This window comes from Heteronotia binoei, chromosome 12, assembly GCF_032191835.1.
Source record: "Heteronotia binoei isolate CCM8104 ecotype False Entrance Well chromosome 12, APGP_CSIRO_Hbin_v1, whole genome shotgun sequence".
Taxonomy (NCBI): Eukaryota; Metazoa; Chordata; class Lepidosauria; order Squamata; family Gekkonidae; genus Heteronotia; species Heteronotia binoei.
In genome coordinates, this window is record NC_083234.1 from 55,492,227 (window position 1) to 55,519,690 (window position 27,464).

A 27,464-nucleotide genomic window follows, 5' to 3' on the forward strand; every position below is an offset into this window, starting at 1 on the left:
TCTAAACTGCACCCTGCTTCCCCCCATGCAAATATACCCCCCTCCCCAATTAGTAACTTCTGTGACCACCATAGAAGATAAGCTGAATGTCCCATCCCTTCACTTGCTCTTGAAAGGGAGAAGTCTCGTTTAGAACAACTAAGGACAATCTGGTTTTCTCCAAGAGCCGAGCAGTAGGAGTCAAAGCTAATCTCTGACCACACATCCTAAGAGAGGTAGCACTGTTGTCTAATTGTTAGAGAGTGAACCAGAGAGACTGGAAGGGTGGACCATTGCAGAGGACATGCAAGGTTGGAAGGATATCCCCTGCCTCCCCAAGACCTCAAGTTGTGTCAGTAAGCCCAGTTGCTTAAAATAAACATCAATCCCATTCCAACCCAATAAGCCCCAGCCCTTGGTACGCATGAATACAGAGATGGCAGGATAAGGGCAAAATAAGCTGGGGAGTTTAGACAAAAATGTCAAGATAATTATCCCTATGAAAATTTGATGGAGAATAATTCCATCGCTATTCTCCAAAATCAGTTTAAAAACCAACAAAACAATGTTCTCTACATTAGGGTTTGTAGAATCTTTCGGGCTCAAGTGCCGTGTTCTACTGGAGACATTTTTCCTTCCAGACGTTTCGTTCTCAGCTGCGGAGAACATCCTCAGTGGCGTTGCAGCCGGAGCAGGCGCTCTGACCTTCTTGGCTGCTGTGCATTGAGTGGGGCCAGGGCTGCTGGAGAGCTGCTATTTCTAGGCTGGAGGGGGTGTGGTGAAAGGGCAATTGGTTTTTGGATGTGCCCATTGTTTGGTGGGGCTTCCTGGGCACATCCAAAGACCAATTGCCCTTTCACCACACCCCCTCCAGCCTAGAAATAGCAGCTCTCCAGCAGCCCTGGCCCCACTCAATGCACAGCAGCCAAGAAGGTCAGAGCGCCTGCTCCGGCTGCAACGCCACTGAGGATGTTCTCCGCAGCTGAGAACAAAACGTCTGGAAGGAAAACTTTCTCCAGTAGAACACGGCACTTGATCCCGAAAGATTCTACAAAGCCTAATGATGTTACCAGCCGTGAAAACCTGAAATCTTTGATAATGTTGTCTACCATGGAAATAGCTGGCTTTTGGGGACAGATTGCAAGGTCTGGGATTCGGCAATGACTGAGTATTGCCGACATCACAATTACCAATAGAAGTTAATCTTGCATTTTATAATGGTTTTTTAAAATGATATTTTGAAAATTTCAGATTCAACTTCTGAAAAGAAATTCCATTTCAGCTTGATCCTGATATGATTTGTACTTAGAGCCACACACAGCCTCTTTCCCCAGAGAACCTGGTCCCATCCCAGACCAGCCCATTCCACAGCCAACAATTATGCATCAGAAAGAACAGGAACATTCCGACCAATCACATTAGTACTCTGATAATAAAATACACTTCTAAGAAAAGGGCAATAAATAGGAGGCCCTGGGTTGGACAGAAAGAAAGATCAGGGGTAGCAGTAGGATCACATGATGTCGTCAAGGAGGTTGGGGCTCGCCACCCAATCAAGAGTACGTGGCTCAGATGCTGCCATGATCATACACATGAACTGCTTGCCGGTCCTCTTATCAATAGGGTAGATAGTGGTGGGCGTGAAGCGTCTGTTATTCTCCACGAATTCACAGAGCTGCTCATAAATCTTAGGGAACTCATGCCGTAAAAAAACTCCACGGATACGCAGCTCCCGCTGGATGTTAATAAAACAGACTTCACGGGCTTTGCGCCCTTCTTCGCCTTCTTTGTCTATGTCAGCTGTGCCAGGCGGAGGTGTCAGGATTAGTGTTTCCATATCCCGCTCTTTCTTCAGGATCTTCTTTTCAGGACTCGAGGATGCTAAGGCCACCTTGGCATACTTCCTGACCGTTGGCACCTGCACCTTGGGCGATGGCCTCTCGGGGACCTTCTGTCCAACAGCCACGGTTACATTCAGGAGAAAACATTCATCTGGGTCATACTGTTGGCCAGCCTCCCGAAGTTCCCGGGCATAGTCCCCGAGGTTGTCAGAGTAACTTTCGAGTTCCCGCAGTGAAAGGTAAGTGGGTGACATCAGCAAGCTCTCCAAGCCAAACTGCAGGAAATTCTCTGCAGAGCCTGCATTGGGGAAACCCAAAAAGAGTACCCCACGGCCCCTGGAGAGAAAGCCCACCTTAGCAATTCGTGAGAAGGCCTTGTGCACTTCTCCACTCTCTCTACAGAACTGCAACACATGGCGGCAAGTGCTGCCAATCCGCCCATAGATGCAGCTCTCCTTGTGGGTATCCCAGTCCTCTCGTCGGCAATTACGGGAGCAGTAATAAGTATAACAACTGTGGCAAGACTTGAAGTAGAGGCAGGCATTGAACATGGTCTCTGTCCGGCGGCACTTGGCATTAGAACACATCATCACATCATCCTCGTCGGCACTGAGATCCGGTGAGCAGTCATCCAACATTTTCTCAAATGGGGCAGCAGACACCGCCATGTCAGCAGAGCGCCTCCCTTGATCCTTGCGAAGCTCAGCATGGAATGAGCTTGGGCCAGGCTGTTCTTTTGTAGGATGGGGCTCTGCAACTTTCCAGGGGTCTGGTTTCTTGGGAGGCAGTGCCATGCCCTCACTTATCAGCCGCCTGAGCTGGTCGGCCAAGTTGCTAACCTCACTAGATGGGCAAACGGAAGGGGGTTTGTAATCAATGACCAAGTCTGTGATAAGCTCATCCAACTGCTCCAGGCTGCGCTGGCGGGCGCTTTCTTTGGTGCCAGGGTCTGGAACGTAGGGCCGGGCTTGGATGCAACCCCTGTCTCGTACATCTCCTGAATCCAACACGTCCCAGCTGGCTGAGCGCCTCTCTGTTTTACAGAAACCATTGGCTCGGATATCATTGTCAGTGATAGTGATCTCTGGGGTGACAAACCAGCCATGACGCCCACCGTCAACATGCATCTTCTCGATGAGGGAGTTTTCAGAGAGTGAAAGCGCAGCATAGCGCTTAGGTGAAGTGGATAGATTGACCACAACCGGTTGGCGTCGGTCATCGGGGGATAAGGCACGGTGTTGATCCCGGGCCAGCAGGTTCTCATAGCTGCGCCCACGCAACATGGCATCCTCCCGGCGCACATGGGGAGTCAGGATATTGTCCCAGGACTTGGAATAGTGACGTGTGTCTGTGCCAAGCCGGGGAGGGCTGGCGCTGTAGCTGGCATGCCAGGAGGACAACATGGCTCGAGGTCCAGGCTGCTGGGGAGTGAAACGGGACATCTGCCAAGTCTGGCATGGCAGCGCCCCTCTATCAGGGCAGTACCAGTCATTGAACTGCATGGGCTGAGAATTGCGTGGATACGGGTAGGTTCTGGACATGACTTCCCGCTCATGATATTTCCCATAATCCTCTGCATAGAAGACTCGGGGGTTAGACCTCAAGGCAGGGTAAGCCCTAGGATCTTCGGCATAAACAGCTTTTACGGGAGGACTCCTGGGGGCATAAAAGCGAGAGTCATCCCCATAGTATGTCCTGGTAGGGGCCTCCTGAATGGGATAAGGCCTGTTATCCTCCACAAAAAATGTCCTAGGAGGGAGAGCATGGAAGCTGCTTTTGGGGGGCTCTTCCGCATAAAAGGGCTGTGGTGGGAGGGCATGACCCCCATACTGGGGAGGGTATCCATCATAGCCAGAGCTTTTCAGAGGGAAGCTTCCTGGCTCTTCAGTGTAGAAGAACTTGGTTGGCACATATGGGGAGAATGGGATGCAGCCACCTTCTGGCAAGGCTGGACCTCCATCATAAAGTTCAGCAGGGTATGGCGCCAGGACCCGGTGATCCCCACTATAGGTGTCACTGGGTGTGGGAGTCCGGGACATGGACATCTGTCGGCTGCCAGGCACAGTCAAGCTGTAGGCAGTACCAGGAGGTCGAGGCCAGGGAGGCAGCACCTCCACGTGGCCATGAGAGGCCTTGCTGCTGCGGGCAGCATGCATCACCGTAGCCTCATCTGGCTTGATGTCCACCCGGCGTTTGACATGTACGCTCTGTGGCACGGGCCTCATGGCTGGTGCCTCATCATAGCAGTTAGCACCACTGACACAGAGGGGCGAGATCCGGCTACCACTGCTGCGCTGGGGCTGCAGCTTGATCGGATGCACTTCATTCATCAGGACCTTCGTGGAGGGATAGCCGCCTTCTCGACGTGGGGATAGCTCGATTCGTTCAGGCTCTCGGGAGACTCGATGGATTTCACGTCCCCTCCTGGTCGGCACCGGCGGCGAGCAGGAGGACATAGGGATGGCAATCGGGGTGAAGGCGGTTTTGACTCGAGGGGTGCTCTTAGACCTGGCACGCCTCTTGGGCTCTGGTCGAGGGACCGATTCCTTTGGAGCGTCTCTCCCTCGGGAGTGGGGCTTGCTGACAGGAGCCTCTGGAGCAGCTGTCCTGACAGAAGCCTTCTTGCCGACAGGAACAGAGGATGGTTCTGGAGTGGGTGGTCGCCGGGAGGTGCGCTCCATGGCAGGCGGTGTGGGTGGTGGTTCGTCAAGGGATTCCAGGAAGTCAAAGCTGCGGCAGTGCCGCTTGTTGAAGTGCTGGGGGTGGGTCTCTGAGGATGAAGTCATGGAGGTATCACATGGCCTCATGGGCTGGCAGAAGGCAGAGCGGGAGGGGTTGACAGAAGCCACCTTGATGTCCTGATACACCGTAGACACCAGAAGATCAGGTGGGTCCGTTCGGGTCATCTTAAAAGCAACTCTCTGCTCTTTCCAGCTCCTTCTCAGATCATCTCAGTGCACCTCAGCAAACTCTGGAAAAGAAGAGAAAGAGGAGAGTATTGGCTCTAAGGCTCTCTAGAGAAAGGACACAAACCAAAAGGCAAAATCACATGAACAGCTTCTGCTTTAAGTTTAAACAAACCTTTAATGTGTTTGGACTCTGCTTGTGTCTCCTCACCAACAAAGGAATGAAAAAGGCATACAGACTTCTCTTTATAGAAGGACAAGTCCTAAGAGCTGTCTACAGATTAAAAGATTCATCATGGGAGTTTTACTTGATCCATTCATCCTATTTGCATAGGAATAAAATAATTTAAAAGAAAAACATAATCTTCACTTGTCCTTTAGAAGATGCCCCCAACAGTTGGACCCTTATTAGAAAAAAAAATCCCTCCTATGTGAGACTTTCTTGGAAGTTTTTGAAATTTCTTGAATTTCAATAATTAACTTTTTTTAAAAAAACAAAAAAACCCTGCATCCTGCTTAATTAAGAGTACCTTTTAAAATTGAAGTTTAGAAAAAAGAATCTACTGAACTAACAAACAATTGAACACTCCTCTGAATGATTGCAGTGTACTGATTACATCAGGATCTGCCATATTACTTCCTAGGCTAGCAGCCTACCCCACAAAAAATAGCTATTGGCTACACAGACCAGTCAGACTGTATACGTACCACAGATCTGCAAAAGCGCACGATTTGGTATCAGGTACAGAATCCAGCTTACTAAAAATCTCAGGATATTTTTTAGGAGGTGAGTTTACAGCTCTCCTGGTCACAAAAATAAGATTGAATGCCTATGAGCACTGCTGCTGACCTCAGAAGACAGAAGGGTAAGGCTGAGTCAAGTCTCCACTAGTCAGGGTTTTGATGCTCTGAATAGCTCCATATGCCAAGATTACCATTGTGATGGAACCATTCGATTCTGCCTTCAGACTCGGTCCCGCCAACTCCCTTTTGAGTTGCCAACTCCTGAAGTAAGCTTATCTTCTTCCCACCACTAGGGCACGCTGCTACCACCTGCTCAATTTAGGGGTTCCTGGCTGAGAGGAACAGGACTCCCAATCCCTCTTGCCTGGCCTCAAGGTCCTCTGCCAACCCAGCACCTGGTTATGACAGAGACCAGTCCTTCTTTGGGAGACCCCTGGAGGACTGGCACCCTTGCCAACTGTATGCCTTCCCCTTTTCCTGGACTCCCCTCTTGCAGTAGCGTGGCCTAAGGCAGTTGGAGAAACTATGTGGTACAGAGGGACTACCTTTTAAAAAGACAAAATATTTGTTTAAAATTTACAACGATATAGAAGCATTTTAAAACAGTGAACAGAAGAAATAAATCAAAGTAGGGGAAAACGCTCCTTCTTCCCCTAATTTAATAGTTGCCTTGGCCATACCGTCCAGAACAGACAGACTCACCAACCCAACTGACTGAACTCAAAGCCCAACTCAAACAGAAGGGTTCCTGCCAAAAATCACTAATATAAAACCCAGTTCCCACCCAGGAACTGGGTTACCCTCCTGCAGCCTTCTGGGAGCCTGAAAGACTGCCTGCCTCTCTAGGAGGCCTCCTCAGAATTGCTGCTTCCAGAGAGGGGAGGGGGAAGGAGGAAGAGACCATGCACCAAAGCCTGCCTCCAGTTTGATGGCCTCTTCCTGCCAACTCCCAGATAGCCATAGCCTAAAATGGCATTTCTCCACAACCATGAACAGGGAAAAAAAATTACTATGGCCAAATTCTGGAGGCTGCTTTGAATCCCCCTGTGTTAATGCTGTTTCAGACAGAGAGGTACTATCAAAGCTGGCCACAGAAAATTTTGGTGCCCAGGAAAAAAAAATTAAAAGCAGTGTCTTCCTATTAAATTATAGGGCATGGTCTTATGGGAAGTTCTTATGCAGAAGCCTTATTGAAATGAACAGAAGCTAAGTGGAGCTGCCAGATAGCAGGGCTTTTTTTGTAGCAGGAACTCCTTTGCATATTAGGCCACATACCCCTGATGTAGCCAATCCTCCAGGAGTTGACAGTAGGCCCTGTACTAAGAGCCCAATAAGCTCCAGAAGGATTGGCTACATCAGGGGTGTGTGGCCTAATATGCAAAGGAGTTCCTGCTACAAAAAAAAAGCCCTGCAGATGGGGAACCACCTAAATGATCCCAGTCATCACCTACCTGGTCTGGGGGCAAGGGGTGGCTTAGAACTATTCAACATCAGCAACAGCAGTGGTCTCGGCTCCACACTTGTGCTCATCCCCAATCTGGAAATAAACAAAGTGTGCATCAGAAAAATGCCCCCTCATCTTTTTTTTCTTTCAATCAAATAGACACAACATTTTCTAAGGGTCATAGATTTATTTAATATAATGCTACTTACCATTTCTCAAAATGCCTCAAAACGGCCAAACAAAATTCAAGTTCAGTGGCACCTTTAAGACCAACAAAGCCTTCTACTGACAGATGGAACTCTAAATAACTTCTAAGTAGCCTTCTAAATGCTATCATATAGAAGACATCCAGAAAACAGGATTTAAAAACAAACCAACTTTTTATTCATAACCAGGAATAGGAGAAATAGGGAGATTCAATAATGAGGCTTAAAACAATTTACAGGTAACACATAGCTTTTGCTGGACCTGTTAAATTACAACATTGTGGATGTTAACTCTTGGTGCACAGAACAGTTAACTGCCAAGGTTTTATTTTTGAGGTGATTATTGCCTTACCTCAAGATTCTCACAATGTAAATGTGAGCTTCTCCCCAAACTGCAAATCATTAACCAATTTACCTCAGAAACTAGATCTTGAGACAAATATAGTCCCTTCCACAAACATTCAGTGGGTTAGCCTGCTTTATCACAAAAGACAAACTTCCAAAGTCTCCTGAGAAAGGAACAGCAGCCCACCCCCTTTGTAAGCACCAACTCTATCCCCAAACTGAATTAGCCTATTTGCACTCAAAATGGACTCTGAGACCTATGCAGTCTCCCAAAGTATGTTTTGTCCCCACTAGCACTCTGGAAACCCTATCTGAACAGAGCTGACAGCATAACAGTTTTTTCTCTCATCCCCCACTCCCATCTAGCTTTCCCAGCCATCCACGGGTTGGCTGTTAGCTGCTCTATACACAAAGCAAACAGGCATACAAAGGATTAGTGGCTGCCAGAAAGGGGAAAGACCACTGGCCACAGGTCTCCAGAATCACTGCCACCCCACCACTAGGTCTCCCTGGGCCCTGCCAGGCACAACGAAAATATTGCCCCCACCCTGTGTGAGGTAGCCAGCAGCCCTTACTGCCACTGGATGCCACCTGCCCGTGCCCCAGATGCGGAACATACAAGCAGTAGGAGGAGACTTATTCTTCTTTCCCCCTCCTTCCAGTGGGGAGACACATCAGCAGTTTCCCCATTGCCTAAGACCACGCTGGGGATGGGGGTAATGGAATGTCACTTGCTAGAGGTCTTGAAGCAGAGGATGGGATCTAGCTAAGGCTTCCTGCCTTGAGCAGGAGGATGTTATGGACATCTTCCCACTCCACTTGCCAACCTCCAGGTAGGAATTGGAGATGTCTGGGAATTACAACTGACCTCCAGCTGACAAGAGATCAGTTCTCTGAGAAAATGGCTGCCTCAGAGAGTGGACACTATGGAATTACACCCTGCTGAGCTCCCTGCCCTCCCCCAAGGTTCCACCTACAAACCTCTAGGACTTTCTTCCACTCTAGAACTCTATGACTCTAGTATGTTGCAGTGAATGCAATAGTGTCTGCTGTCATCCTATTGCAGCACAAGCATATATGATCCCGAGCTCAGCCCACTTCATCAAATGTTTGAAGAATTATCTTCAAATACAAAAATAGGGTGTGGAAAAACATACTCTACAGTGGGCTACATCTCAATATTTCAAGGTCTAGGACATGCAATCCCCCATGTTTGGTTTTAAAAGTTTTTCTTTCCTATTGGCAGAAGACTGGCAGGAAAGGAGAAGTCGATTGCTCCCAATTGGGGAAGACAGTGAAATTGCCTGCTCACATCTTAGCTGAAATCTGATTCATGGAAAGTGGCAAACACTTGGGATACAGAAAGCTAGATTATTTCTTCCTGGTGACCTTCAGGAGTTTAGATTTGACTTACTGGGGGTAGGGGGGTGGGCAGACAAAGGAGATCAATTCCTTTGGCTCAGAAAGAATAGTGTCCATTTTGGCTGATTTCATTTGGAGGAAGGAGCTCTCACACCTGAGCTCCACCTTGATGGCTGCCATTGCCACATGGAGTCAAACAGTAGGCAGCTTGAACAAAGACTCCAAGGCAATGGGAAGTTTTTATAATGATGTAACTTCTAAGTTCAAAGAGCCTGTCTTAAAACAAGACCAGCTAGGGCATGTATAGGACTGCATGTTTGCACCTTTTCTTTGTAGTCCTTGCTCTATTTGTTGCTGTGCACAGAAAGGATATGATGTTTTCTTTTTCAATAAATCCTTTACTGTTTTAAATTCTGGTAGTTATTTTGCTCGATATGACAGGCTGCTGAGATGCTGCAAAGTGTGTTGTCTTCTGAATGATTTGTCACGTGAAATAACTGAAAAGGTTGCTTTATTTTTGAGTGTGCTAATCAAGGATCAGTTGTCCAATGTATAGCTGTATATGATTAGCTTATTTTGTTATTTCCAGGCCTCGGATTCAGCAGGAGCCCACAGGAGCGCAGCTCCTGAACCTTTCTAACAGTTCTCCCTCCTCCTCCCCACCTTGTCCATTTAATAGTAGGTGCAGCTGCATAACAATCCCTGGATGAGCTCCACCTCCTATTTTTCTACAAAACAACCCCTGGTTATTTCTGTATCTTTGTATTGCCTCATTAATAATCTGTTATATACCAATAAAGGCTTGTGAAAATGCTAAAATTCTGAAGGCGGCATGGCATTGTGGAAGAGAACGGATGCCTAAAGCTTTAGCTCTCCCAGATCCCGGCAAGAAAATACTCTAAAACAGCAATTCCTTTCAACGAATGGGAAATAAAATGAAAGAAAAAGAGACAGTACCAACCCAGAAGAAACCAGAGAAACAATCACACCTGGTAAGCCATTATTTCACAAAAACGCTGCTGACGGAGGTGGAGGAAGGAAGCCGCAGCAACGCTAAAATGGCGGAGGGGGAAATGGAGACTCAGGAGACTCAAGAACAAAATGCTCCCCTTACTAAAACAGACTTATCTGAACTAGAAAATAGCTTATTACAACAGATTAAATCTATGCTGGAGCCAATGCAATCACAGTTAACTGAAATAAAAATGACACTAACAGAAGTTAAAAAAAACTGCAGACATGGCTATGACACTGGCATTAACAGTTCAGGAAGAAAATCAAATTCTGCAAAAGGAAAATGACTCCACTGCTCTTAAAATTCTAACCTTAAAAACAGAGCTCAGACAAAATAATCTGAAATTCAGAGATTTTCCAGAAAAAGAGTCCGAAATGCAGGAATTACAAATGTTTATGACCAATTGGTTGGCAAAGGAACTGAGCCTTGAGGATGAAATAGTGCCTATAGTAACAAAAGCATACCAATTGGGCTGTCCTTTCAATGCAAAAAGGAAAGGTCCTCGAGACGTAGTGGTAACACTTATGGACTACAGAGTCGAGACAAAAATACTTCAAACAGCTAGGCAAAAAGGTGCCTTTCAATATAAGGAAATTAAAATCGAAGTTTTCCCGGACCTGACCTCTGAAGCAATCAACAAAAGACGTGACTTAAAACCTATACTGCAACAACTGCAAGCAGTACAGCAAAAATATAAATGGTCTGGCCCAACAACCCTACAAGTGATTTACAATGGAGCAAGACTTCAAGCAACTGATATAGAGTCAGGACTGAAACTCTTAAAAAAACTGGAACTTAAAGAACCATTGGAAATGGCTAAGAAGATCACCAAAAGGAAGCTCCCCCAAAGAATAAGAACAGCAGAATTCCTGTTTCTTCATCTCCAAGAACAATACAGTGAAAAAAAAATCTATTGTTTTTTTCTTTTTTTTATATATTGTTTATAAATGATAAGTATGAAAATTGAATATAGAGTAACAGTACTCATGGTATAGAATAATTTTTTTTAAAAAAAACTATGTATCCTTTAATATTACAGTTTGCTTCTGAGGGAGACTAACCTAGATTTTAGTTAACAAAAGGGAAAAAGTTCTCAATTTTGTGTTTGTATCCCATTTTTGGTAGTAAAAGTAACAGGTACTTTTACTGGCCTGCTTTTTTGCAGGAGCCATCGAGGTTTAATAATTCTAGATATAGGAAGAGTTATAGTAATAGTTTAGTTAATTTTCAATAAAATATTTTAATAGTTAGTTTTAGTAGAATTAGAGATAATAGAAATTAGAAATTTATACTAGTTAATAGGTAAGGTATTAGAATAGTAAAATTGATTGTTAGATATTAGAATAGTATAGGGAAATAGTCTTATAAACTAAGAGGTATTAGAATAGAACTATAGGAGAATAAGGAGTTAAATTAACAGAATATAAATACAAATATAGAAAAAGAGTTAAAATACAGTGTTATTGTTAAGATATTTTATTAGGATATTTTTGTTTATAAAAAATAATAATAATATTATAAGTAATTCATTGTTCAATAGCATATCTCTAATATAAAGTGTTTTAAGAATGGTTCAAAATTTTAACATTCTTTCTCAGAATGTACGAGGTTTGAATAATGTTGTTAAAAGGAAAAGGGTGTCAACTAATCTACACAAATTGAAACCTGATGTTTTATTGCTACAAGAGACACATTTTAAAAATTCTGTTAATTTGATTTTTAAGGATTCATGGTTTCAACAGCAATTTCAAGCTTCAGGAACATCAAAGTCACAGGGAGTGGCAGTATTACTTTCTAGAAATGTAAGGTTTAATTTAATTGATACTATGAAAGACCCCGAAGGGAGGTATATGTTTATAAAAGGCCACTTGGAAAATAAGTTAACAACAATTGGTTCAATTTATGCACCGAATAAGGAACAAATTCATTTCTTAAAGGAAACTTCAAAAATTAGACCACTTCAAAGAAAGAGATGTTATTCTAGGAGGGGATTTGAATTATATAATTGATTTCAACCTAGATAAAACTAAAACTAACAAATAAACCTCAAAAAAGCAAGCAAAACATTTAACAGAACTAGATGCATTAATCAAGGAACATCAGTACTTAGATGTCTGGAGAGAGTCTCATCCACAGGAGAGAGATTATACCTTTTATTCCAACAGGCATAATGTATATACCCGTATAGACTACATACTGGTATCAACAAAAATAATGGAAAGGATTATTTCAACACAAATTGGGGACAAATTATGGACTGACCATTCATGGATTGAATGTGTTATTAGAAAAAATGAAGAAACACCACCACCATATCATTGGACTTTGAATAACTCTTTATTAGCTAATGAGAATACAAAATCAGAAATAGACAAGCATATAAAACAATATTTTTTGAAAAATCCTCCGGAATTGACGAGTCCAATGGTTACTTGGAATGCACTAAAGCCAGTCTTGAGAGGGCATTTAATATCTATTCCTTCATTCCTTAAAAAACAGAAAATGCAGAAAAAAACAAGAATTATTAAACAATATAAAAGATTTAGAGCCGAAACACAAAATTACATGCAGTAAAAAAAATACAAAAAATTGCTGCAAGAACGTCGTAAATTAGAAATATTAGAACTAAATTCAATTCAAAAAGATATATTATATTTGAAAAGTAAATATGGCAAAATTCACTGAAAAATTTAAAACTACTGGCAAAAAATGCTAAGGCTAAACGCAGTGATAGAACAATTCATTTAATTAAAGATAAGAATGGTAAACTACATTCTAATAACCAGAAAATAATACAAACATTCTTGGATTTTTATACTAATTAATACTCAATTCATCAGACTGACCAAACAAAATTAGAGAATTATCTCCATAAAAATTTTCATATCCAATTGAAACATGAACATCAAAAGTATATGGATAGCCAAATTACAAAACAAGAAATTATTTATTCTATTAAGCAATTAAAAACAAATAAAACCCCAGGTCCAGATGGAAACACTACAGAATTTTTTAAAGTTTTTGTGCAACTTTTGTTATTTATTTATTTATTTGTTCGATTTATATCCCACCCTACCCCACCAAGGCGGGCTCAGGGCGGTTTACAATCCTCTTCTAAATGCATGCAATTACATTAGAGAAAAAGGGGTAATGCCTATGTCTTGGAAACAAGCTGAAATAGCCATAATACCAAAACCCGATAGAGACTTAACCTTACCATCCTCATATCGTCCAATATCTGTGAAATGTAGATTTAAAAAAATTTTCTTCAATTTTAGCTAGAAAGCTAAATACATTTATAACAGAGTATATTAAGCCAGATCAGGTAGGCTTCATGCCCAATAGGGATCTAATAGATAATACACATAAAGTACTAAATATTCTGAAACTAACTGAAAAAACTAAAAAGCCACTTATATTGCTTTCCTTAGATATAGAAAAAGCATTTGACTCTGTTAGTATATCATATTTAAAAATGTTACTATATAAAATGGGTTTTGAAATGTATTTTTTAAATATTGTTTCAGCACTATATGAAAATCCACAGGCAACCCTGAAAATAAATAATTTTTATTCCACAACATTCAATTTAAAAAGAGGCACAAGGCAAGGATGCCTGCTCTCCCCATTGTTATTTGCAATAGTGATAGAACCTCTAGCATCTATTATTAGAACTTCAAATGAAATAAAAGGTGTTAATATGGGAGAGAAAGAAAATAAGCTTACCATGTTTGCAGATGATATATTATTGTTTCTATTGGATCCCTACCAATCATTGCAAAAGTTAGAAAAGATACTTCAAGAATTTGGTGAGGTCTCTGGACTATCAATAAATCAAACAAAATCAAAATTGTTACCTATAAATTTTACCAAAACTCAAATACAGAATTTGCAAAAACATTTCAATTTTAATTGGACTACTTTATCTCTAAAATACTTGGGAATACAAATACCATCTAATCTTCAAGATATATTTCGGTTGAATCATTGTAAAATAGTGCAGGAAGTTAAAATACAACTTCAAAAATAGAATAAACAAATATTTAATTGGATAGATCAATACCATTTAATAAAATTTTGCCTAAGTTTTTATTTTTCTTTAGAACAATACCAATTTTTATCAAAAAATCTCAAATTTTAGAATGACAAAATATGCTCTTGAATTGTTTGTGGAATAATAAAAAACATAGAATTAAGGCTAATACATTGTATAGGCAGTCCCACTTAGGAGGATTTCAATTCCTTAATCTATACAATTACTATATAGCAACCCATATAACGAGAATATTGATTATGTTAAAATCATTTAATATATCAGATTGGGTTTTAGGACTTAACGAATTCACAGCACCTTACAAGATGAAGTAATATGGCAAAATAAAAATGATAGACCAAAATATCCAAGAAAATGACTTTTTACTCACTACACTAAAAATATGGGATTTATATAGAAAAAAACCTTGTACCAGAAATATCCTGATTTTCTGGTTTTTTTAAGACAGAAATGGTATGCTCCTGGACTAGACAGAAATGATTTTAAAACTTGAAGAAAAGCCAATATAAATACGTTAAGAGACTTAACGTATAAAAATCAAATTATAGAACAAGTACAGTTAGAAAACAAATTAGGGAAAACTGTATCCTGGTACCAATATATTCAAATATAAAATATGTGTAAGAAAATAAAACTACCAGAAATAATGAAACAATTAAGTTTTGAAATATTGATTAATTTGGTTGATGAGAATAAACAAATATTTCTAAAATTAATCAAATATTGGATAATATTGCAAAGAATTCCGGTTTTACATATCAAGCTAAATGGGAAAAATATGTACCACATCAATTACATTAGAAAACTGGGAGAAAATATGGCATAATATAGAACATACAACTTCAATTATTTCTTTACGCCTACAAGTTTTTAAAATTCTAATTTTTTGGTATATGACTTCCAAGAATTTGGTATATTTAAATAAAGAGGCTCAACCCTATTGCTGGAGAAAATGTAACAACATAGGGTCATATATACACTGTTGGCTAGAATACCCGAAAATTCAACCCTTTTGGCAAACAGTAATAAAAGAAATTCATTTAATGACAGAACAAAAAATAAATTTATCACCTGAATCACTATTATTGAATCTCAGAAACGAAGTTAAAGCATGTAATGTTATTTAAAAATTTATAAGGTTACGTTTTTAAATTTGCAGCTAGATCAGTAATAGCGAGTAACTGGGAAAATTAAAAAACATTAACAATCAACCTCTGGTATAAAACCATTTGGAATATATATGTCATGGCTAAATTGAATGATCAAATGAAACCAATAACTAACATGGAAAATCAATCTGATTTTATAGCAATCTGGTTACCAATATTAGAATATTTACATGTACGGACTGAGATACCAAATATAGAAGTATTACAGCTTTATTGAACTAAGTAATGAGATATTTGCTTAAGATATTTAGATTATATATTAATGCATGAAAAGTACACCTCCTTAAGTCTCTTAGATATATTGTATTATAAATGTAACTGTAATTTTTAATTTTGAATTATATGTTAATAAAAGTATATTGTACAAAAAAAATGCTAAAATTCTGGTAGTTCCTCTCTCTACCACATAGAGTGCCATTGTTCAAACATGCTATTTAAAACAAGCATCGTAGGAAGCGAGGTGATTGGTTGCTAGATCACTATTTCCCCACAGTGCAAAAGTGCAGTAAGAGATCCCTGTGGTAACGAGTTGTTGGTTAGCAAGAGATGCACACCTAGATGGAGACTTTAAATGGCAGCGCTGAAGGGAAGCTAGAATTGTAGAAAGGGGGCCAAATGCTAGTTACACATGCTCCAGTAATTCTGTGGTGTTTAAGATGCAAGTCGATCCAAGTGTCAAATTATTTTGAACATATTTGTATATGAATATATAGGACAGAGAGAGAGAGGATGGTATGGAGTTGTTTTCTGTGGCCCCCAGAAGGTCAGATGAGAACCAATGGGTTAAAATTAAATCAAAAGAGTTTTCAGCTAAACAATAAGAAGAATTCCCTGACAGAGCAGTTCCACAGTGGAACAGGCTTTCTCAGGAAGTGGTAGGCACTCCTTTGGAGGTTTTTAAACAGAAGCTAGATGAACATCTGACAACAATGCTGATTCTGTGAACTTAGGCAGATCATGAGAAGGAAGGCAGGAAGGGTTGCATCAGTGTTTATTTCTCATGGCCCTTTCTTACATGTCCAGGGTGAATGCTGATCACCACTTGGGAGTCAGGCAGCAGTTTTTCTCCAGGCCAGTTTGGTCAGGGGTCCTGGAGGTTTTTTGCCATCTTCTGGGCGTCGAACAGGGGTCACTGGGGGGAGGAGGTATGTGTGAATTCTCTGCATTGTGCAGGGGGTTGGACTCTGGATTCAAATAGTCCAAATCTAAAGTAGAGATCTTAAATTATCAGTTATGGATTAAAAAGTTGGTTCCCAAGCTTCCAAGATGAGGGCTGGTCCTAAACTGTCTGGCTCCCTAGGCAAGGCTAACTTCTGGTGCCCCCACCCACCTGCACTGATTATGTCACCAAGGCACATGGGGTGCCCAATTTGGTGCCCCAGGAAGGCTAGTGCCCTAGGCAATTGCCTACTTTGCCTAGTGGCAGGGCCAGGGCCGTCCCTGGGGCACCGGCCTTCTGGAGGCACCAAATTGGGTGCCCCCATGTGACTCAGTGATGCTATCAGTGCAGGGCAGGCTCCAAGATAGAGAAATTTTGACACACATTAATTGCAGTGCCTTAAAATCTTCTTCACTCATCCTGATTCATTAGGTCTTGATTCTACCTCCCAGGGCCTCACAAATATTACCAGGTGCAACATTTCTAAGCTCAAAAGTATACAAGATAAGCACAAAGATAATTCACAATAGACCTAACTGGTGATAACAACCATCCAAGCTTTGTTAAACTAACATTTTTTGTGGGAGGGAAAGTCTCATTCTTTGTCCTGAGGAAGGTATCCTCCTTAAACCACATGTCACATCTAAAAAACGGAGCACTAGAGCAGGACGTCAGACGAAGGGCACAGCTCCCTCCACACCCAAGTCGATTCTGTAACCGTAACAACAGCTCTCAGCTTCTTGAACAGGAGCTAAAATTGGCTCATTCTACAGCAAAAGTGTAAAGAGAATCTCATCAGTTCTTTCTACACCCCCACACATGAACTCTGCAGTAGTTTCTTTCAAGAGAGCCCTGAAGTTTTTGCCATGACCTAAAACTGCCAAAGGGCTTTTCTAGAATTTGTACTGGGGCTAATTCATTGAAGCTCACCCATTCAGAAATCCTCTTCTCAGGCTGAGCATGGAAGAGTAGCTCAATGCACAAGGGGCATGCAGAGAGTCCAAGGTCCATTCCCCAGCATGTCCAGCTAAAGAATCTCTCTGGTTGGGACAGACCATTCTCAGTCTGAGACCCTGCAGAACACCTGCCTGTCATAAGAGACAACTCTGGGCTTGACAGACCAATGGCCTAACTTGACAGGAGGCAGTTTCTCATGAGAAGATCCCAGAGCTCCATACAGACAGAAGGTCCCATATTCAGTCTCTGGCATCTCCATTTAAATTGTCTCAAGCTGGGAAAAACTTTTGTGCCCCTGGGACTTCGGACAAGCCATTGCCACTCGCAGCATACTGAGCCCGAGGGAATGAAGGTCTGACTGGGTCTAAGGCCATTTCTGCTTAAGGGAGAGTGATATTTCAGCAGCTAAGCCAGGGCTGCCAGTCTCCACGTGGTAGCTGGAGATCTTCCAGAATTACAACTGGTCTCCAGGTTACGAAGATCAGTTTCCCTGGAGAAAATGGCCGCTTTAGAAAGTCAACTTGATGGAATTATATCCCACCGAGGTCCTTTCCCTCCACAACCCCGCCCTCCCCAGACTCCACTCTAAAATCTTCAAGTCTTTTCCGATCCAGAGCTGGCAATCCTAAACTGAGAACATGTTTTGAATATACAGAAGGTCTCAGACTCCATTCTGGAATCTCTTGTTAAAGGGCTTGGCAAAAGGAAAGGTCCTCAAAAGCCAGTGCTAGTCAAAGTAGCTAACCCTGGGTGAGAGGGACCAGATTGCACTCACTGTCATCTTAAGAATGGCTCAGGGGGCAGAACACACAGAGAAAGCACCACAGGCATGGCCTCTGCGATATGAAAAACCCTGGAGAGCTGCTGCCAGCTAGAGTAGGCAATGCTGGTTTAGAGGAACCAATAGTTTGACTAGGCATGAGGCAGCGTTATCTAAATGGGTCACTGGTTTAGTGGTAGACCACCAGATTTACACACAGAGAAGATCCCAGTTTCCATCTCTGGCATCTCCAATTAAAAGGATTTCAGGTATTGAGAAAGAGCTTCCCTTGCAGGAAATCGTGGAAAGCCATTGCTAGATAATACTGGGCTAGACAGCTCTTACATCCTATGCACTAAGGCTGGCCCCCAGACCCCCTCTCTGTGGTGTAGTTACTTTGCCTCTAGATATACATTGCTATCCTGTGACTGCTCAACTGAAGCACCCTGCCACTGACTGCCTGGACATGCCCTTAGGGCCCTTCAGATCGAATACTGAGAACATGTAGTGATTCACTGGAGCCAAGAACTCAGCCCTGGGCACCTCTCTGAGCATGTGCATTGATGAGCATCACATCAATCACGAGCATTACATCAATTGATGTGCATTGCATCAGTGATGTCTAGCATTAAAAGAGAGGCCCTTTGGTAGAACTCCTGATGGCACCTGGGTTTTGCCCACTGTGTGATACACCCTAGATCATGAATTTTCAATCCACTTTTAATGCACTTTGCAAATGGATTTTACTGTGCAAAATAGCAAAATCCACTTGCAAATGGTTGTGGAAGTGGATTGAAATGGCATTATTTAGCATGTCTGACAGTGGACTTGTAGGGTTGCCAGCCTCCAGGTGGGGCCTGGAGAGATCCCGCTTTTACAACTGATCTCCAGCTGGCAGAGATCAGCTCCCCTGGAGAAAATGGCTGCTTTGAAGGGTGGATTCTATGGCATTGTGCCATACTGAGGTCCCTCCCCTCCCTAAACCGTGCCCTTTCCTGGCTCCACCCCCAAGTCCCCAGGTATTTTCCGACACAGACCTGGCAACCCTTGCTATTACAGTTGATCATCAGAAGATTAAGATCAGTCCCCCTGGAGAAAATGGCTGCTAAGGAGCATGTGTGGGCACAGTGAACAGGATTTCTTAAATGCTGATCTCAGTTAGGGTTGCCAGCCTGCAGGTGGAGCCTGGAGATCTCCTGTTTTTACAACTGACCTCCAGCTGGCAGAGATCAGCACCCCTGGAGAAAATGGCTGCTTGAAGGGTGGACTCTATGGCATTGTACCATGCTGAGGTCCCTCCCCTCCCAAACTCCACCCGCTCCCAGATCCATCCCCATCTGCAGGTATTTTCCAACACAGACCTGGCAACCCTAGGCCATTTGCTTAATCCAACATGGCTTCTCTTATGTTCTTAAATCAAAGCAAGCTGGAATGGAATGTTAGTTACCTTCATGCCATGGAAAGTTTCAGCCACCCATTTCCACAGATTAGGCCTCTATGGGCCTGCTGACAACCTTAAACTGGAGCCTGGGCAACTCTCATTTCAGAAATTACGGTAAATCGCTGTAACTATTTCTACCATGGGTTGACTAATTTAGTGTGTGCTTTGGTCTCCCTCTAGTGACCATGGCTAGTATACCATGATCACGGGAGGGGGAGTCTTATCACAAGTTTAGGGGTCTTGTAACAAGGAATATGGAGGCAAGGAATGGCAAACCACTTCTGAATGTCTCTTGCCTTGAAAATGCCAGTGTCTCCATAAATCAGCTGTGACTTGATAGCAAAGGAACCAAAAAGTAGCCACTGTAGCACTGCTAAGGCTGCCAACCCTTAAGAGGCCAGTGTGGTGTAGTGGTTAAGTGAGCAGGCTCTTATCTGGGAAAACTGGATTTGATTCCCCACTCCTCCATGTGCACCTGCTGGAGTGACCTTGGTCAGCCATAACTCTCTGTCAGAGCTGCTCTGCTCAAGAGCAGTTCTTGGAGAGCTCTCTCAGCCCAACCTGTCTCACAGGGTATCTTGTGGGGAGGGGAAGGGAAAGGAGATTGTAAGTCACTCTCCTACTGGTAATGAAGGGTGGGGTATAAATCCAATCTCTTCCCCTTCTCCTTCTTCATCTCCTCTTTCTCCACCACCTTCTTTTCTTCCTCTCCTATGCCATTATCTGCAGCTTAATCTATGGATATTTGCAGGTGATAATGCTTTTCACTGTGCTACAAAAAGTGATGAATGGTGATTTTCTACTGATCCAACTACTAAAAGGCAGAGGAGCAGGCCAGGCTATTTCCCCCCAGATTCACTGGCAACCGTACACTGCATTACCTCCTTTCATTATTCTTCTTGTGGGCTGACAAGGTTACAGTCTGTTGCCTGGAACTGATATACCGTCCCCCCCCCCCCCTCTCTCTGTGGGTGAAACCGCAAAGAGGTCTTGGTTGGCATTGATGGCATACACCAGGGAGTGGATGCAGAGATAGAACTGGCATCACAAATAGAGCGTACAGTTGCCATGGTTTCACTGCACACACAAGCACACACATTCCTTTTCCAAAGGAAGAGGGCATGGGGAAGAGGCTGCAAGGGACAGCCAGGACAGGAGGGAAAGAGAAGTCTACAGAGTTGGCTGAACTCACCGTCAGAGGTAGATTAGCCTCTAGCATCTACTTGCCAAGATGCAATCACTGGGTTTGAGGAGAAGGTGGAAAGGAAGGGTACAGAGATCACCCCAACAGTGTCCCAGAATGTGTTGTTGGTGCATCCCTCACTAAATCACACAAACAGCAAACTGACTGTTCCAAGACCATGCTGTATAAGACTGCAAAGGGAGTGGATAGAAACCCCATACATGAAAATCTCTCTGCTCAAGAAAAAATATCAGGAAAAAGAGGTCTAGCCATGCCTTTTTCCTAATCTAGTTTTCTAGGTGCAGGGTTTGTTTGTTTTTTCATTGAGAGAATGTAATTCAGCCACATGGTATCTCCTCCTTGGAGTCTGAAATGGAACAGACCAGGTGTCATTTGACCACCTCACCTGTTGCTAGTATGAACCTGGTCCAAAAGCAAGGTTGGCCCTGCCTATTTGCACTTTGGCGTGAGAGGCCTTGGAGCCCAATACAGACCCCATGCTTAATCAGAGTTAAAAGACTAGGCATGGCCACTCCACTTTTTCTTTAACTATCGTTTAGCATTGCATTTGCACCAACCTTATTGAGGACTCCACTCTTAACCAGGGTTTGTGACCAGAGTTTGAAAAGCGGGTTGCAAATGGTGGTCAAGAGGAAACTCAAGTCAACATGAACCATGGGAAACTCTACTGTACCAACTCTGAGCTTCTAGTCAGGATGTCTCTAGTGCAAATGTGGCTTCTGATACAATCTCTCTAGGTGATCTTTGGCAAATGAGCCAGCTTCACATCCCTGTCCTACCTGCAAAATGAGGATAATTTGGGGCTTGGAGGAGCCACAGAACACCTGCTATACATGCAGAGGGTCCTGGTTTTAACACCTAGCTCAAGGATCTCTGCTGGCAGCTGCTGGGAAAGATCTTCCTCAGCCAGAGACCTTGGTGACCTGCTGACAGTGAGATCCAAGCTAGATGGACCAATGGATTGATGGCATAAGGCAGCTTCACACCATGGAAGGTTCAGGGCTCAGTAACAGAGGACCCACCTTGCATGCCCGAGGCCTTGGGATCAGGCCCTGGCATCTCCAGTTAAAAGACTTCAGGTGCTGGAAAAGAGCTTCTCTGCCTGAGACTCTGAAGTGCTGTGTCAGGGCAGACAACATTGAGCTAGATAGACCAAAGTTTAACTTGGTAATGCAGCATCATATGCTCGGTCTGTCAATGGCATGTCACTGTCCTTGGAAAAGTGGGGGCACTGTAGTAGCATGTATCCTTTGAATGCAGAAGGTTTCAGTTTCAGTCCCTGACATCTCCAGCTAAAAAGATCTTCCACAGCAATACGAAAAGATCTGCCTGAAAGCTTGAAACTGGAGGAAACAACACTGGACCAGATGGACCAGCACACTGCTTCAGAAGACAGCAGGTTTGTGTGTGATCAGATGGTCCACAGCCATAATGTTGAGCCATGATTAAGGGAAGACAGGGAGAACCCATGCCAAAGAGGCGTGATTCAGAGATCTGCAGCATTTATCTACGTGCACAGCACAGACACAACTGATCTCCGTACATGGAACTGGGCTCAGAAATTGTACTATTTCTCCATATGGTTTGGGGGTGGACATGAAGGAGAAGTCTCCACCCTGGAATCCAGGTCAGCAGACTTCTCCTCCATTGTGGTATGCCTTCTAATCAGTTCAGAAGAGCCTAAGATTGACCTTGGGACAAGCAGCATGGCCTGTCACTAGCTCCAGGAATCGGGAAGCTGCTTCTACAGCAACAGGCAGAGAAGAGAGGTAGAAGCCATCACCAAGCAAAGTCATTGGCAACACACAATCCCAAGGTTGTTGCACACCCACACAATGTGCCACCCCCTCCATAATGGCACTGACAAAGCGGTTTTACACACATGCACACTGAAGACAAATTAGAGGCTTTTGCAGAGAGATGAAAAAGGTGGACAAAAGGAATTGATGCTGGCGATGTACATGCTTGTTCTGCTTTCATCTCCCTCAACAGGTGTTGCAGGTTTCTGCCCTGTCAAAGGGTTCAGCAAATGGTGAAAACAGAGGAATGGGGGAGTTAAATTTCAGCAGACTTTTAAAGGGTGCTTTTAGATGGAAGGTGATCCATTTTACTTTCTCTTGGAACTGCTTTTATGATGTCTTTTACTAATTTTAGTTCTTCCACCGTTTTAATGATGGATTTTTATCGCTGACTTGAGTTTCCTTTATAATCTTTCAAAATAGTGCCCAGAGGTAGTTTTCAGGACAGGAAATCTTCACTTTCTTTTTTTTTTTTAAGAGAAACATATGTAAACAACTGAAATTACCATGTACTGAGTGAGATCATTAGTCCATCTAGCTCAGCCTTATCTACTTTAGTTTGCAACAGAAGAATCTTTCTCAACATCTATGATTTATATACCTAGGTACACATTTTTCTCACCAACAGGGATCCAAAGCAGTGTACATCATTCTTTTCTCCCCCAATTTCCCCTTCACAACAACCACCTCATGAGGTAGGTCAAGCTAAGAAAGAGTGACTGCCCCAAGAACATAAGAGAAGCCATGTTGGATCAGACCCATGGCCCATCCAGTCCAACACTCTGTGTCACCCAGTGGCCAATACACACACACACACACACACTGTGGCTAATAGCCACTGATGGACCTCTGCTCCATATTTTCTCCAAGGTTGCCAGTGAGCTTCCACGGCAGAGGATGGATTTGAACCCAGGAGTAGTTTGACACTCTAACCATTACATCACAATGGCTTTCTAATCTGGCTTCTTCTGCCTGCAAAGCACACGTTCTGCCACTGAGACCTGGGACTTCCCAAACTTTCACAAACTCTGCCAGGGCCAAAATATCCTGCTCCATGTCCCCAGAAAATGCAACAACTCAGCGACAGAAGCCCAGCTTGGAGGGAATTTATCACATCAAGAAGCTGACTGTGCAGAATGTCTCTCAAGTGACTCTTCCAAGGAGGCTTTCTGAGAATACCATTCAAAATGATCCTTTTTTTAAAAAAAAGAGAGGCCTTGATATGCTGGTAGTCCTCATGTTTGCTATTAAATCTCACCCAATTGGTTTGCCATAGAGCAGGGGTGGCCAAACTTGCTTAATGTAAGAGCCACATAGAATAAACGCCAGAAGTCTGAGAGCCACAATACAGGGAGGGAGGAAAGCAAATAGATGGGGTGAGAGAGGTAGAAAGAAAACAACTTTAACTTTAAACGCATTCTCCAAGCTGCCATCTGGCTTGGCTTGAACAAGTGATTTAAAGAGAGAAATGCCTTCTCCAAGCTGGCTAACTGGGCAGCGGGGGCTTCAAGAGCCACACAACGTGTGTGAAAGAGCCACATGTGGCTCCCAAGCCACAGTTTGGCCACCCCTGCTATAGAGCAAAGTCTCTTCTTCTTCAGACTCAGGGGGTGGGCAGGGGAGAAGAGACAGTTAATGAAGAATCATAATGAAATCTGTCAATAGAAAGGGGGGGGGGGGCTGCTGGCTCAAGACATCTTCCTTCCTCTTAGTCAGAAAGCAGGTTGTGTGGAGGAAGTATCTAGTCATAAACAGTCAGCAATGGCCAATTTGTCAGCCACTCTCCCCCCCCCCCACACACACACACACCAGCCCAGAAAAGCATCCTTTTCCCTAAGGAGAAACTATACCCACATGATTTTGAAGGCTGTTTTTTCTATGGTCAAACGAGAGCTATTTTTCCTCTTCCGAACAAGAGGTTCACCATTTTTCCACTGCCCATGTTTGTGATGAAGGCACATTTACTTTACAAATACCTCTAGTCTCTTTTCTGTCCCACAAGAACAAAGTTCCCACGTGTGTGGACAAACAGTAGGGAATAACCAGAATAATATGAGCAAAAATCTTCCCCCTTCCTTGCTGGGTCGGGCAGAAGGCCTAGTGGGTCGGGTCTACGGTTTCCATGTCCCTCTTAGCCCCTAGCATAGAATTTGGAGGGGGGGAGGCGAATCTCAGGAAATGTGTCAGTTGGTAGTGTTCTCCTTGTGAGTCTGAGTAGTCGCGGTGGTTTCTCTCATACTTCTAAAAGTCCAAACTCTCTGCTGGAAAAGGTCAATACTTTCCAGGTTGGGAAACTCATAGAGATTTGGGGGTGGAGCTTAAGGAGGGCAAGGATTACCATGCCTCCAGGAGATCCCCAGGTCCCACCTGGAGGCTGGCAGCCCTAGGCAAATCCAGTACCCCAACAGCAGACACCCTGATGCTTCAGGAAGTCCACAAAGCAGGGCATGAAGGTGAGGGCCCTTCCCTACTGTTCTTTACCGCCGTCCAATACCCAGAAGTAAACTGCTCCATTGAGCTGTCATGCCTAATAACAAGGAGTAGACCTACACTCTGTGAACAGTCCTCTTTTAAAAATATGCCTCCACAGCTATCAGCATATCTTGCGGCCTTTTTCGTAAGCCAATTCTAAGAACGTGGCAAGCCAGGATACATCTGCTCGTGGGATCATGCAATGCATTCCACTTACTAGATCTTTGCAAGTCACTCTTTCCACAGACACATGAAGCTGCCTTATGCCAAATCAGATCACAGGGCTCCATCTTTCCTGATACCGATCACTCTGACTGGGAGCAGCTTCCCAGAGTCTCCAAGCAGAGCCTATTTGCTCTCTGAAATCTTTTTAGCTGCAGCTGCCTGGGAAAGAATTTGGCACTTTCTGCATGCGAAGCAGGTCCACTGTCACTGTTCTCTGGGCCACTCCTCCTCAGAAGCTGCCTTACCCAGAGTCAGATCATTCTGCCCATCTTGCGCAGTATCACAAGAGCACAAGAGCAGTAGCCATGCTGGAACAGACTAATGGTCTAGCTAGCAGATACCCCTGGAAGGCTTCCAAACAGCTCCCAAAGGGGAAGAATGCATCCTCCAGGGCCCTTCTGTGTCTCTCCTCCCCATCCAAGGCTCCCTGGATTTCATGTGCAGTAATTCAACAGGTATAGCCTCTTTCTCCCTTTCTTCCTCCTCCTCCCATGCCCACCCCCAAAGCTTTACCTTTGCCATGCCTGTCCTTTTGCTGTTTGAGACTCAAAACCTCAGTAAGGAAAATATCATTTGTGCAACCTGTTACAAGCAGGCCAAGGGTGCTTCATGTACACAGCCTGATTCATCTGTATGATAACCCTGTAAAGTAGGCCAGCTTGCAGGTGGGGGCAGAGAGAAAGTGGCTTGCCTGAGGCCACTCAGTAAGTTTTTGGCAGAGGCAAGATTCAAAGTGATGGCTTCCTGCTGCACCCTGCATCATGACAACCCTACAGCAGCTCGTGATGGTGATGGTGAAGGTAGGCAAACTGGATGCCCAGGATGGCAGTAGGAGCCCCCCTTCCCAATGCAGTTCTAGGCCTCTGGGTCCTGCCAAACCCCCAAGTTACAGGCCTGGCAGATTTGTGGATCAATAATGTTTTTAGACCAAATGGCACCGCAGGGGAAAACTCTAAATGTGTGCGAAGCCTGCCTGCCTGCATCTTTCATTGGAGACCCACACAAGTCAGTTAGGAAGGCTCTGTACGTGCTGAGGCTCAGCTCTGGAAAATGCAAGGAAGCAAGCATGCACAGAGCGCTTTTCTCACCAGAAAGAACCACAACCCTTTCTCACACAACTGGGATTTAGGGGGTTATGACTCAGAAGGCACAAGACCCATTTAGAAAACCAATAAGTCCAGATGTCATCTAGGTCAAAATAAAATGTGGTCTGATTGGACATCACCAATCAAGGGGGGGCATCTGACTCTTGGCTAATATCCAAATAATTCAGGGGCCTCCACTTGCCTGAAGCCACCCACAGCAGCCTCCTCTTCCGGCAGCATCCTATTTCCAGATGTTTAAGGCCATCACACAGTTCCTCAAGTGTGAAGAGAAAATGCACTTTGTACATGCACAGATTCTCCTCTACTGCAGAGCACATGTTTCAAAGAGAGGCCCTGGCATTCAAAGCAAGCTGAAATTAACCTCCTGGCTCCTCCTTTTACAACAACCAAATGAAACAAGGATCTTTGGGGGGGGGGGGCGTATTGTACAATCAAACAGCCAAATGGTTACAAAAATATTGTCAGAGCTGATGACTGATCTACCAGAGCTTTTGATGTGGCACCTCCCCCACTCCCAACATCTCTTAAAATCACGCCCCCCCCCCCCCCGTGACACCATTCTTTCTGAGTGAGATGAGGGCAGGAGAGCTTAAGCTAGTATCTCAAGGAAAGGGTGAAGGTGGCACTGTTAAAGGAAGGAGTGGGGGGCTGGTCTGGGTGACTCCAAAATTTGGAGGGGAGGGACGAGCAATCTCGTGTCAATACGTCATTCCTACAGGAGATTCTCTGAAGTATATGGGGAGGGGGGAGGGATGAGTGGGGCTCTGCCCCCCCCCCTTCAAGCTTGGTTAGAAAGTGATGGCAGCGATGGGGGGCATGTTTCCCGCCGATCCAGCCTGCCTGTCCACGACACATCTAGCCCCCCCTCCCAATTCCTGCTTTTCTGCCCTCACCTCAAATAAAACCCCAGGGTGCCAAGCGCATTTCAACACACCGGTGCAGCCGCAGCACTGATGCGGGACGCCCTCGCCACCCTAAATCCAGATCGTGCGGGGACTGGGACGTTAGGTCTCTCCACCTCCAATGCCCTCCAAGAAACCCATCTGGGCACTGCCGAACGTGATGTCCTCCTTCCTTGGCACCATCTTCTCTCTCACGCTCGCTTTCGCTCCCCCCCCCCCCCCCCACCGCTTGCGGGGCACACCTGGGCGCCCTGGCTTGCACGCAGCCCCCTCACCTCTTCTTGCGCCCCCGCAGCGCCTGCAGAGACGAGAGCCCCCCACGCTGAGCCGCGGCCCGGCACCTGCTCCAGCAGCTCCGGCGCGGAAGATTCCAG

At 44.2% G+C, this 27,464-nt stretch overlaps 1 protein-coding gene across 1 annotated transcript; it reads right to left on the reverse strand.

The window, feature by feature from the left end:
* Window positions 1–1,222: 1,222 nt before the first annotated feature.
* Window positions 1,223–27,464, reverse strand: AJM1 (apical junction component 1 homolog). The gene is made up of 3 exons (XM_060251361.1): window positions 27,366–27,464; window positions 6,922–7,007; window positions 1,223–4,791 (listed from the first exon to the last, which is right to left on the reverse strand). The coding sequence occupies exon 3, from the start codon at window positions 4,724–4,726 to the stop codon at window positions 1,493–1,495; it is 3,234 nt and encodes a 1,077-aa protein (XP_060107344.1). The 5' UTR covers window positions 4,727–4,791; window positions 6,922–7,007; window positions 27,366–27,464; the 3' UTR covers window positions 1,223–1,492.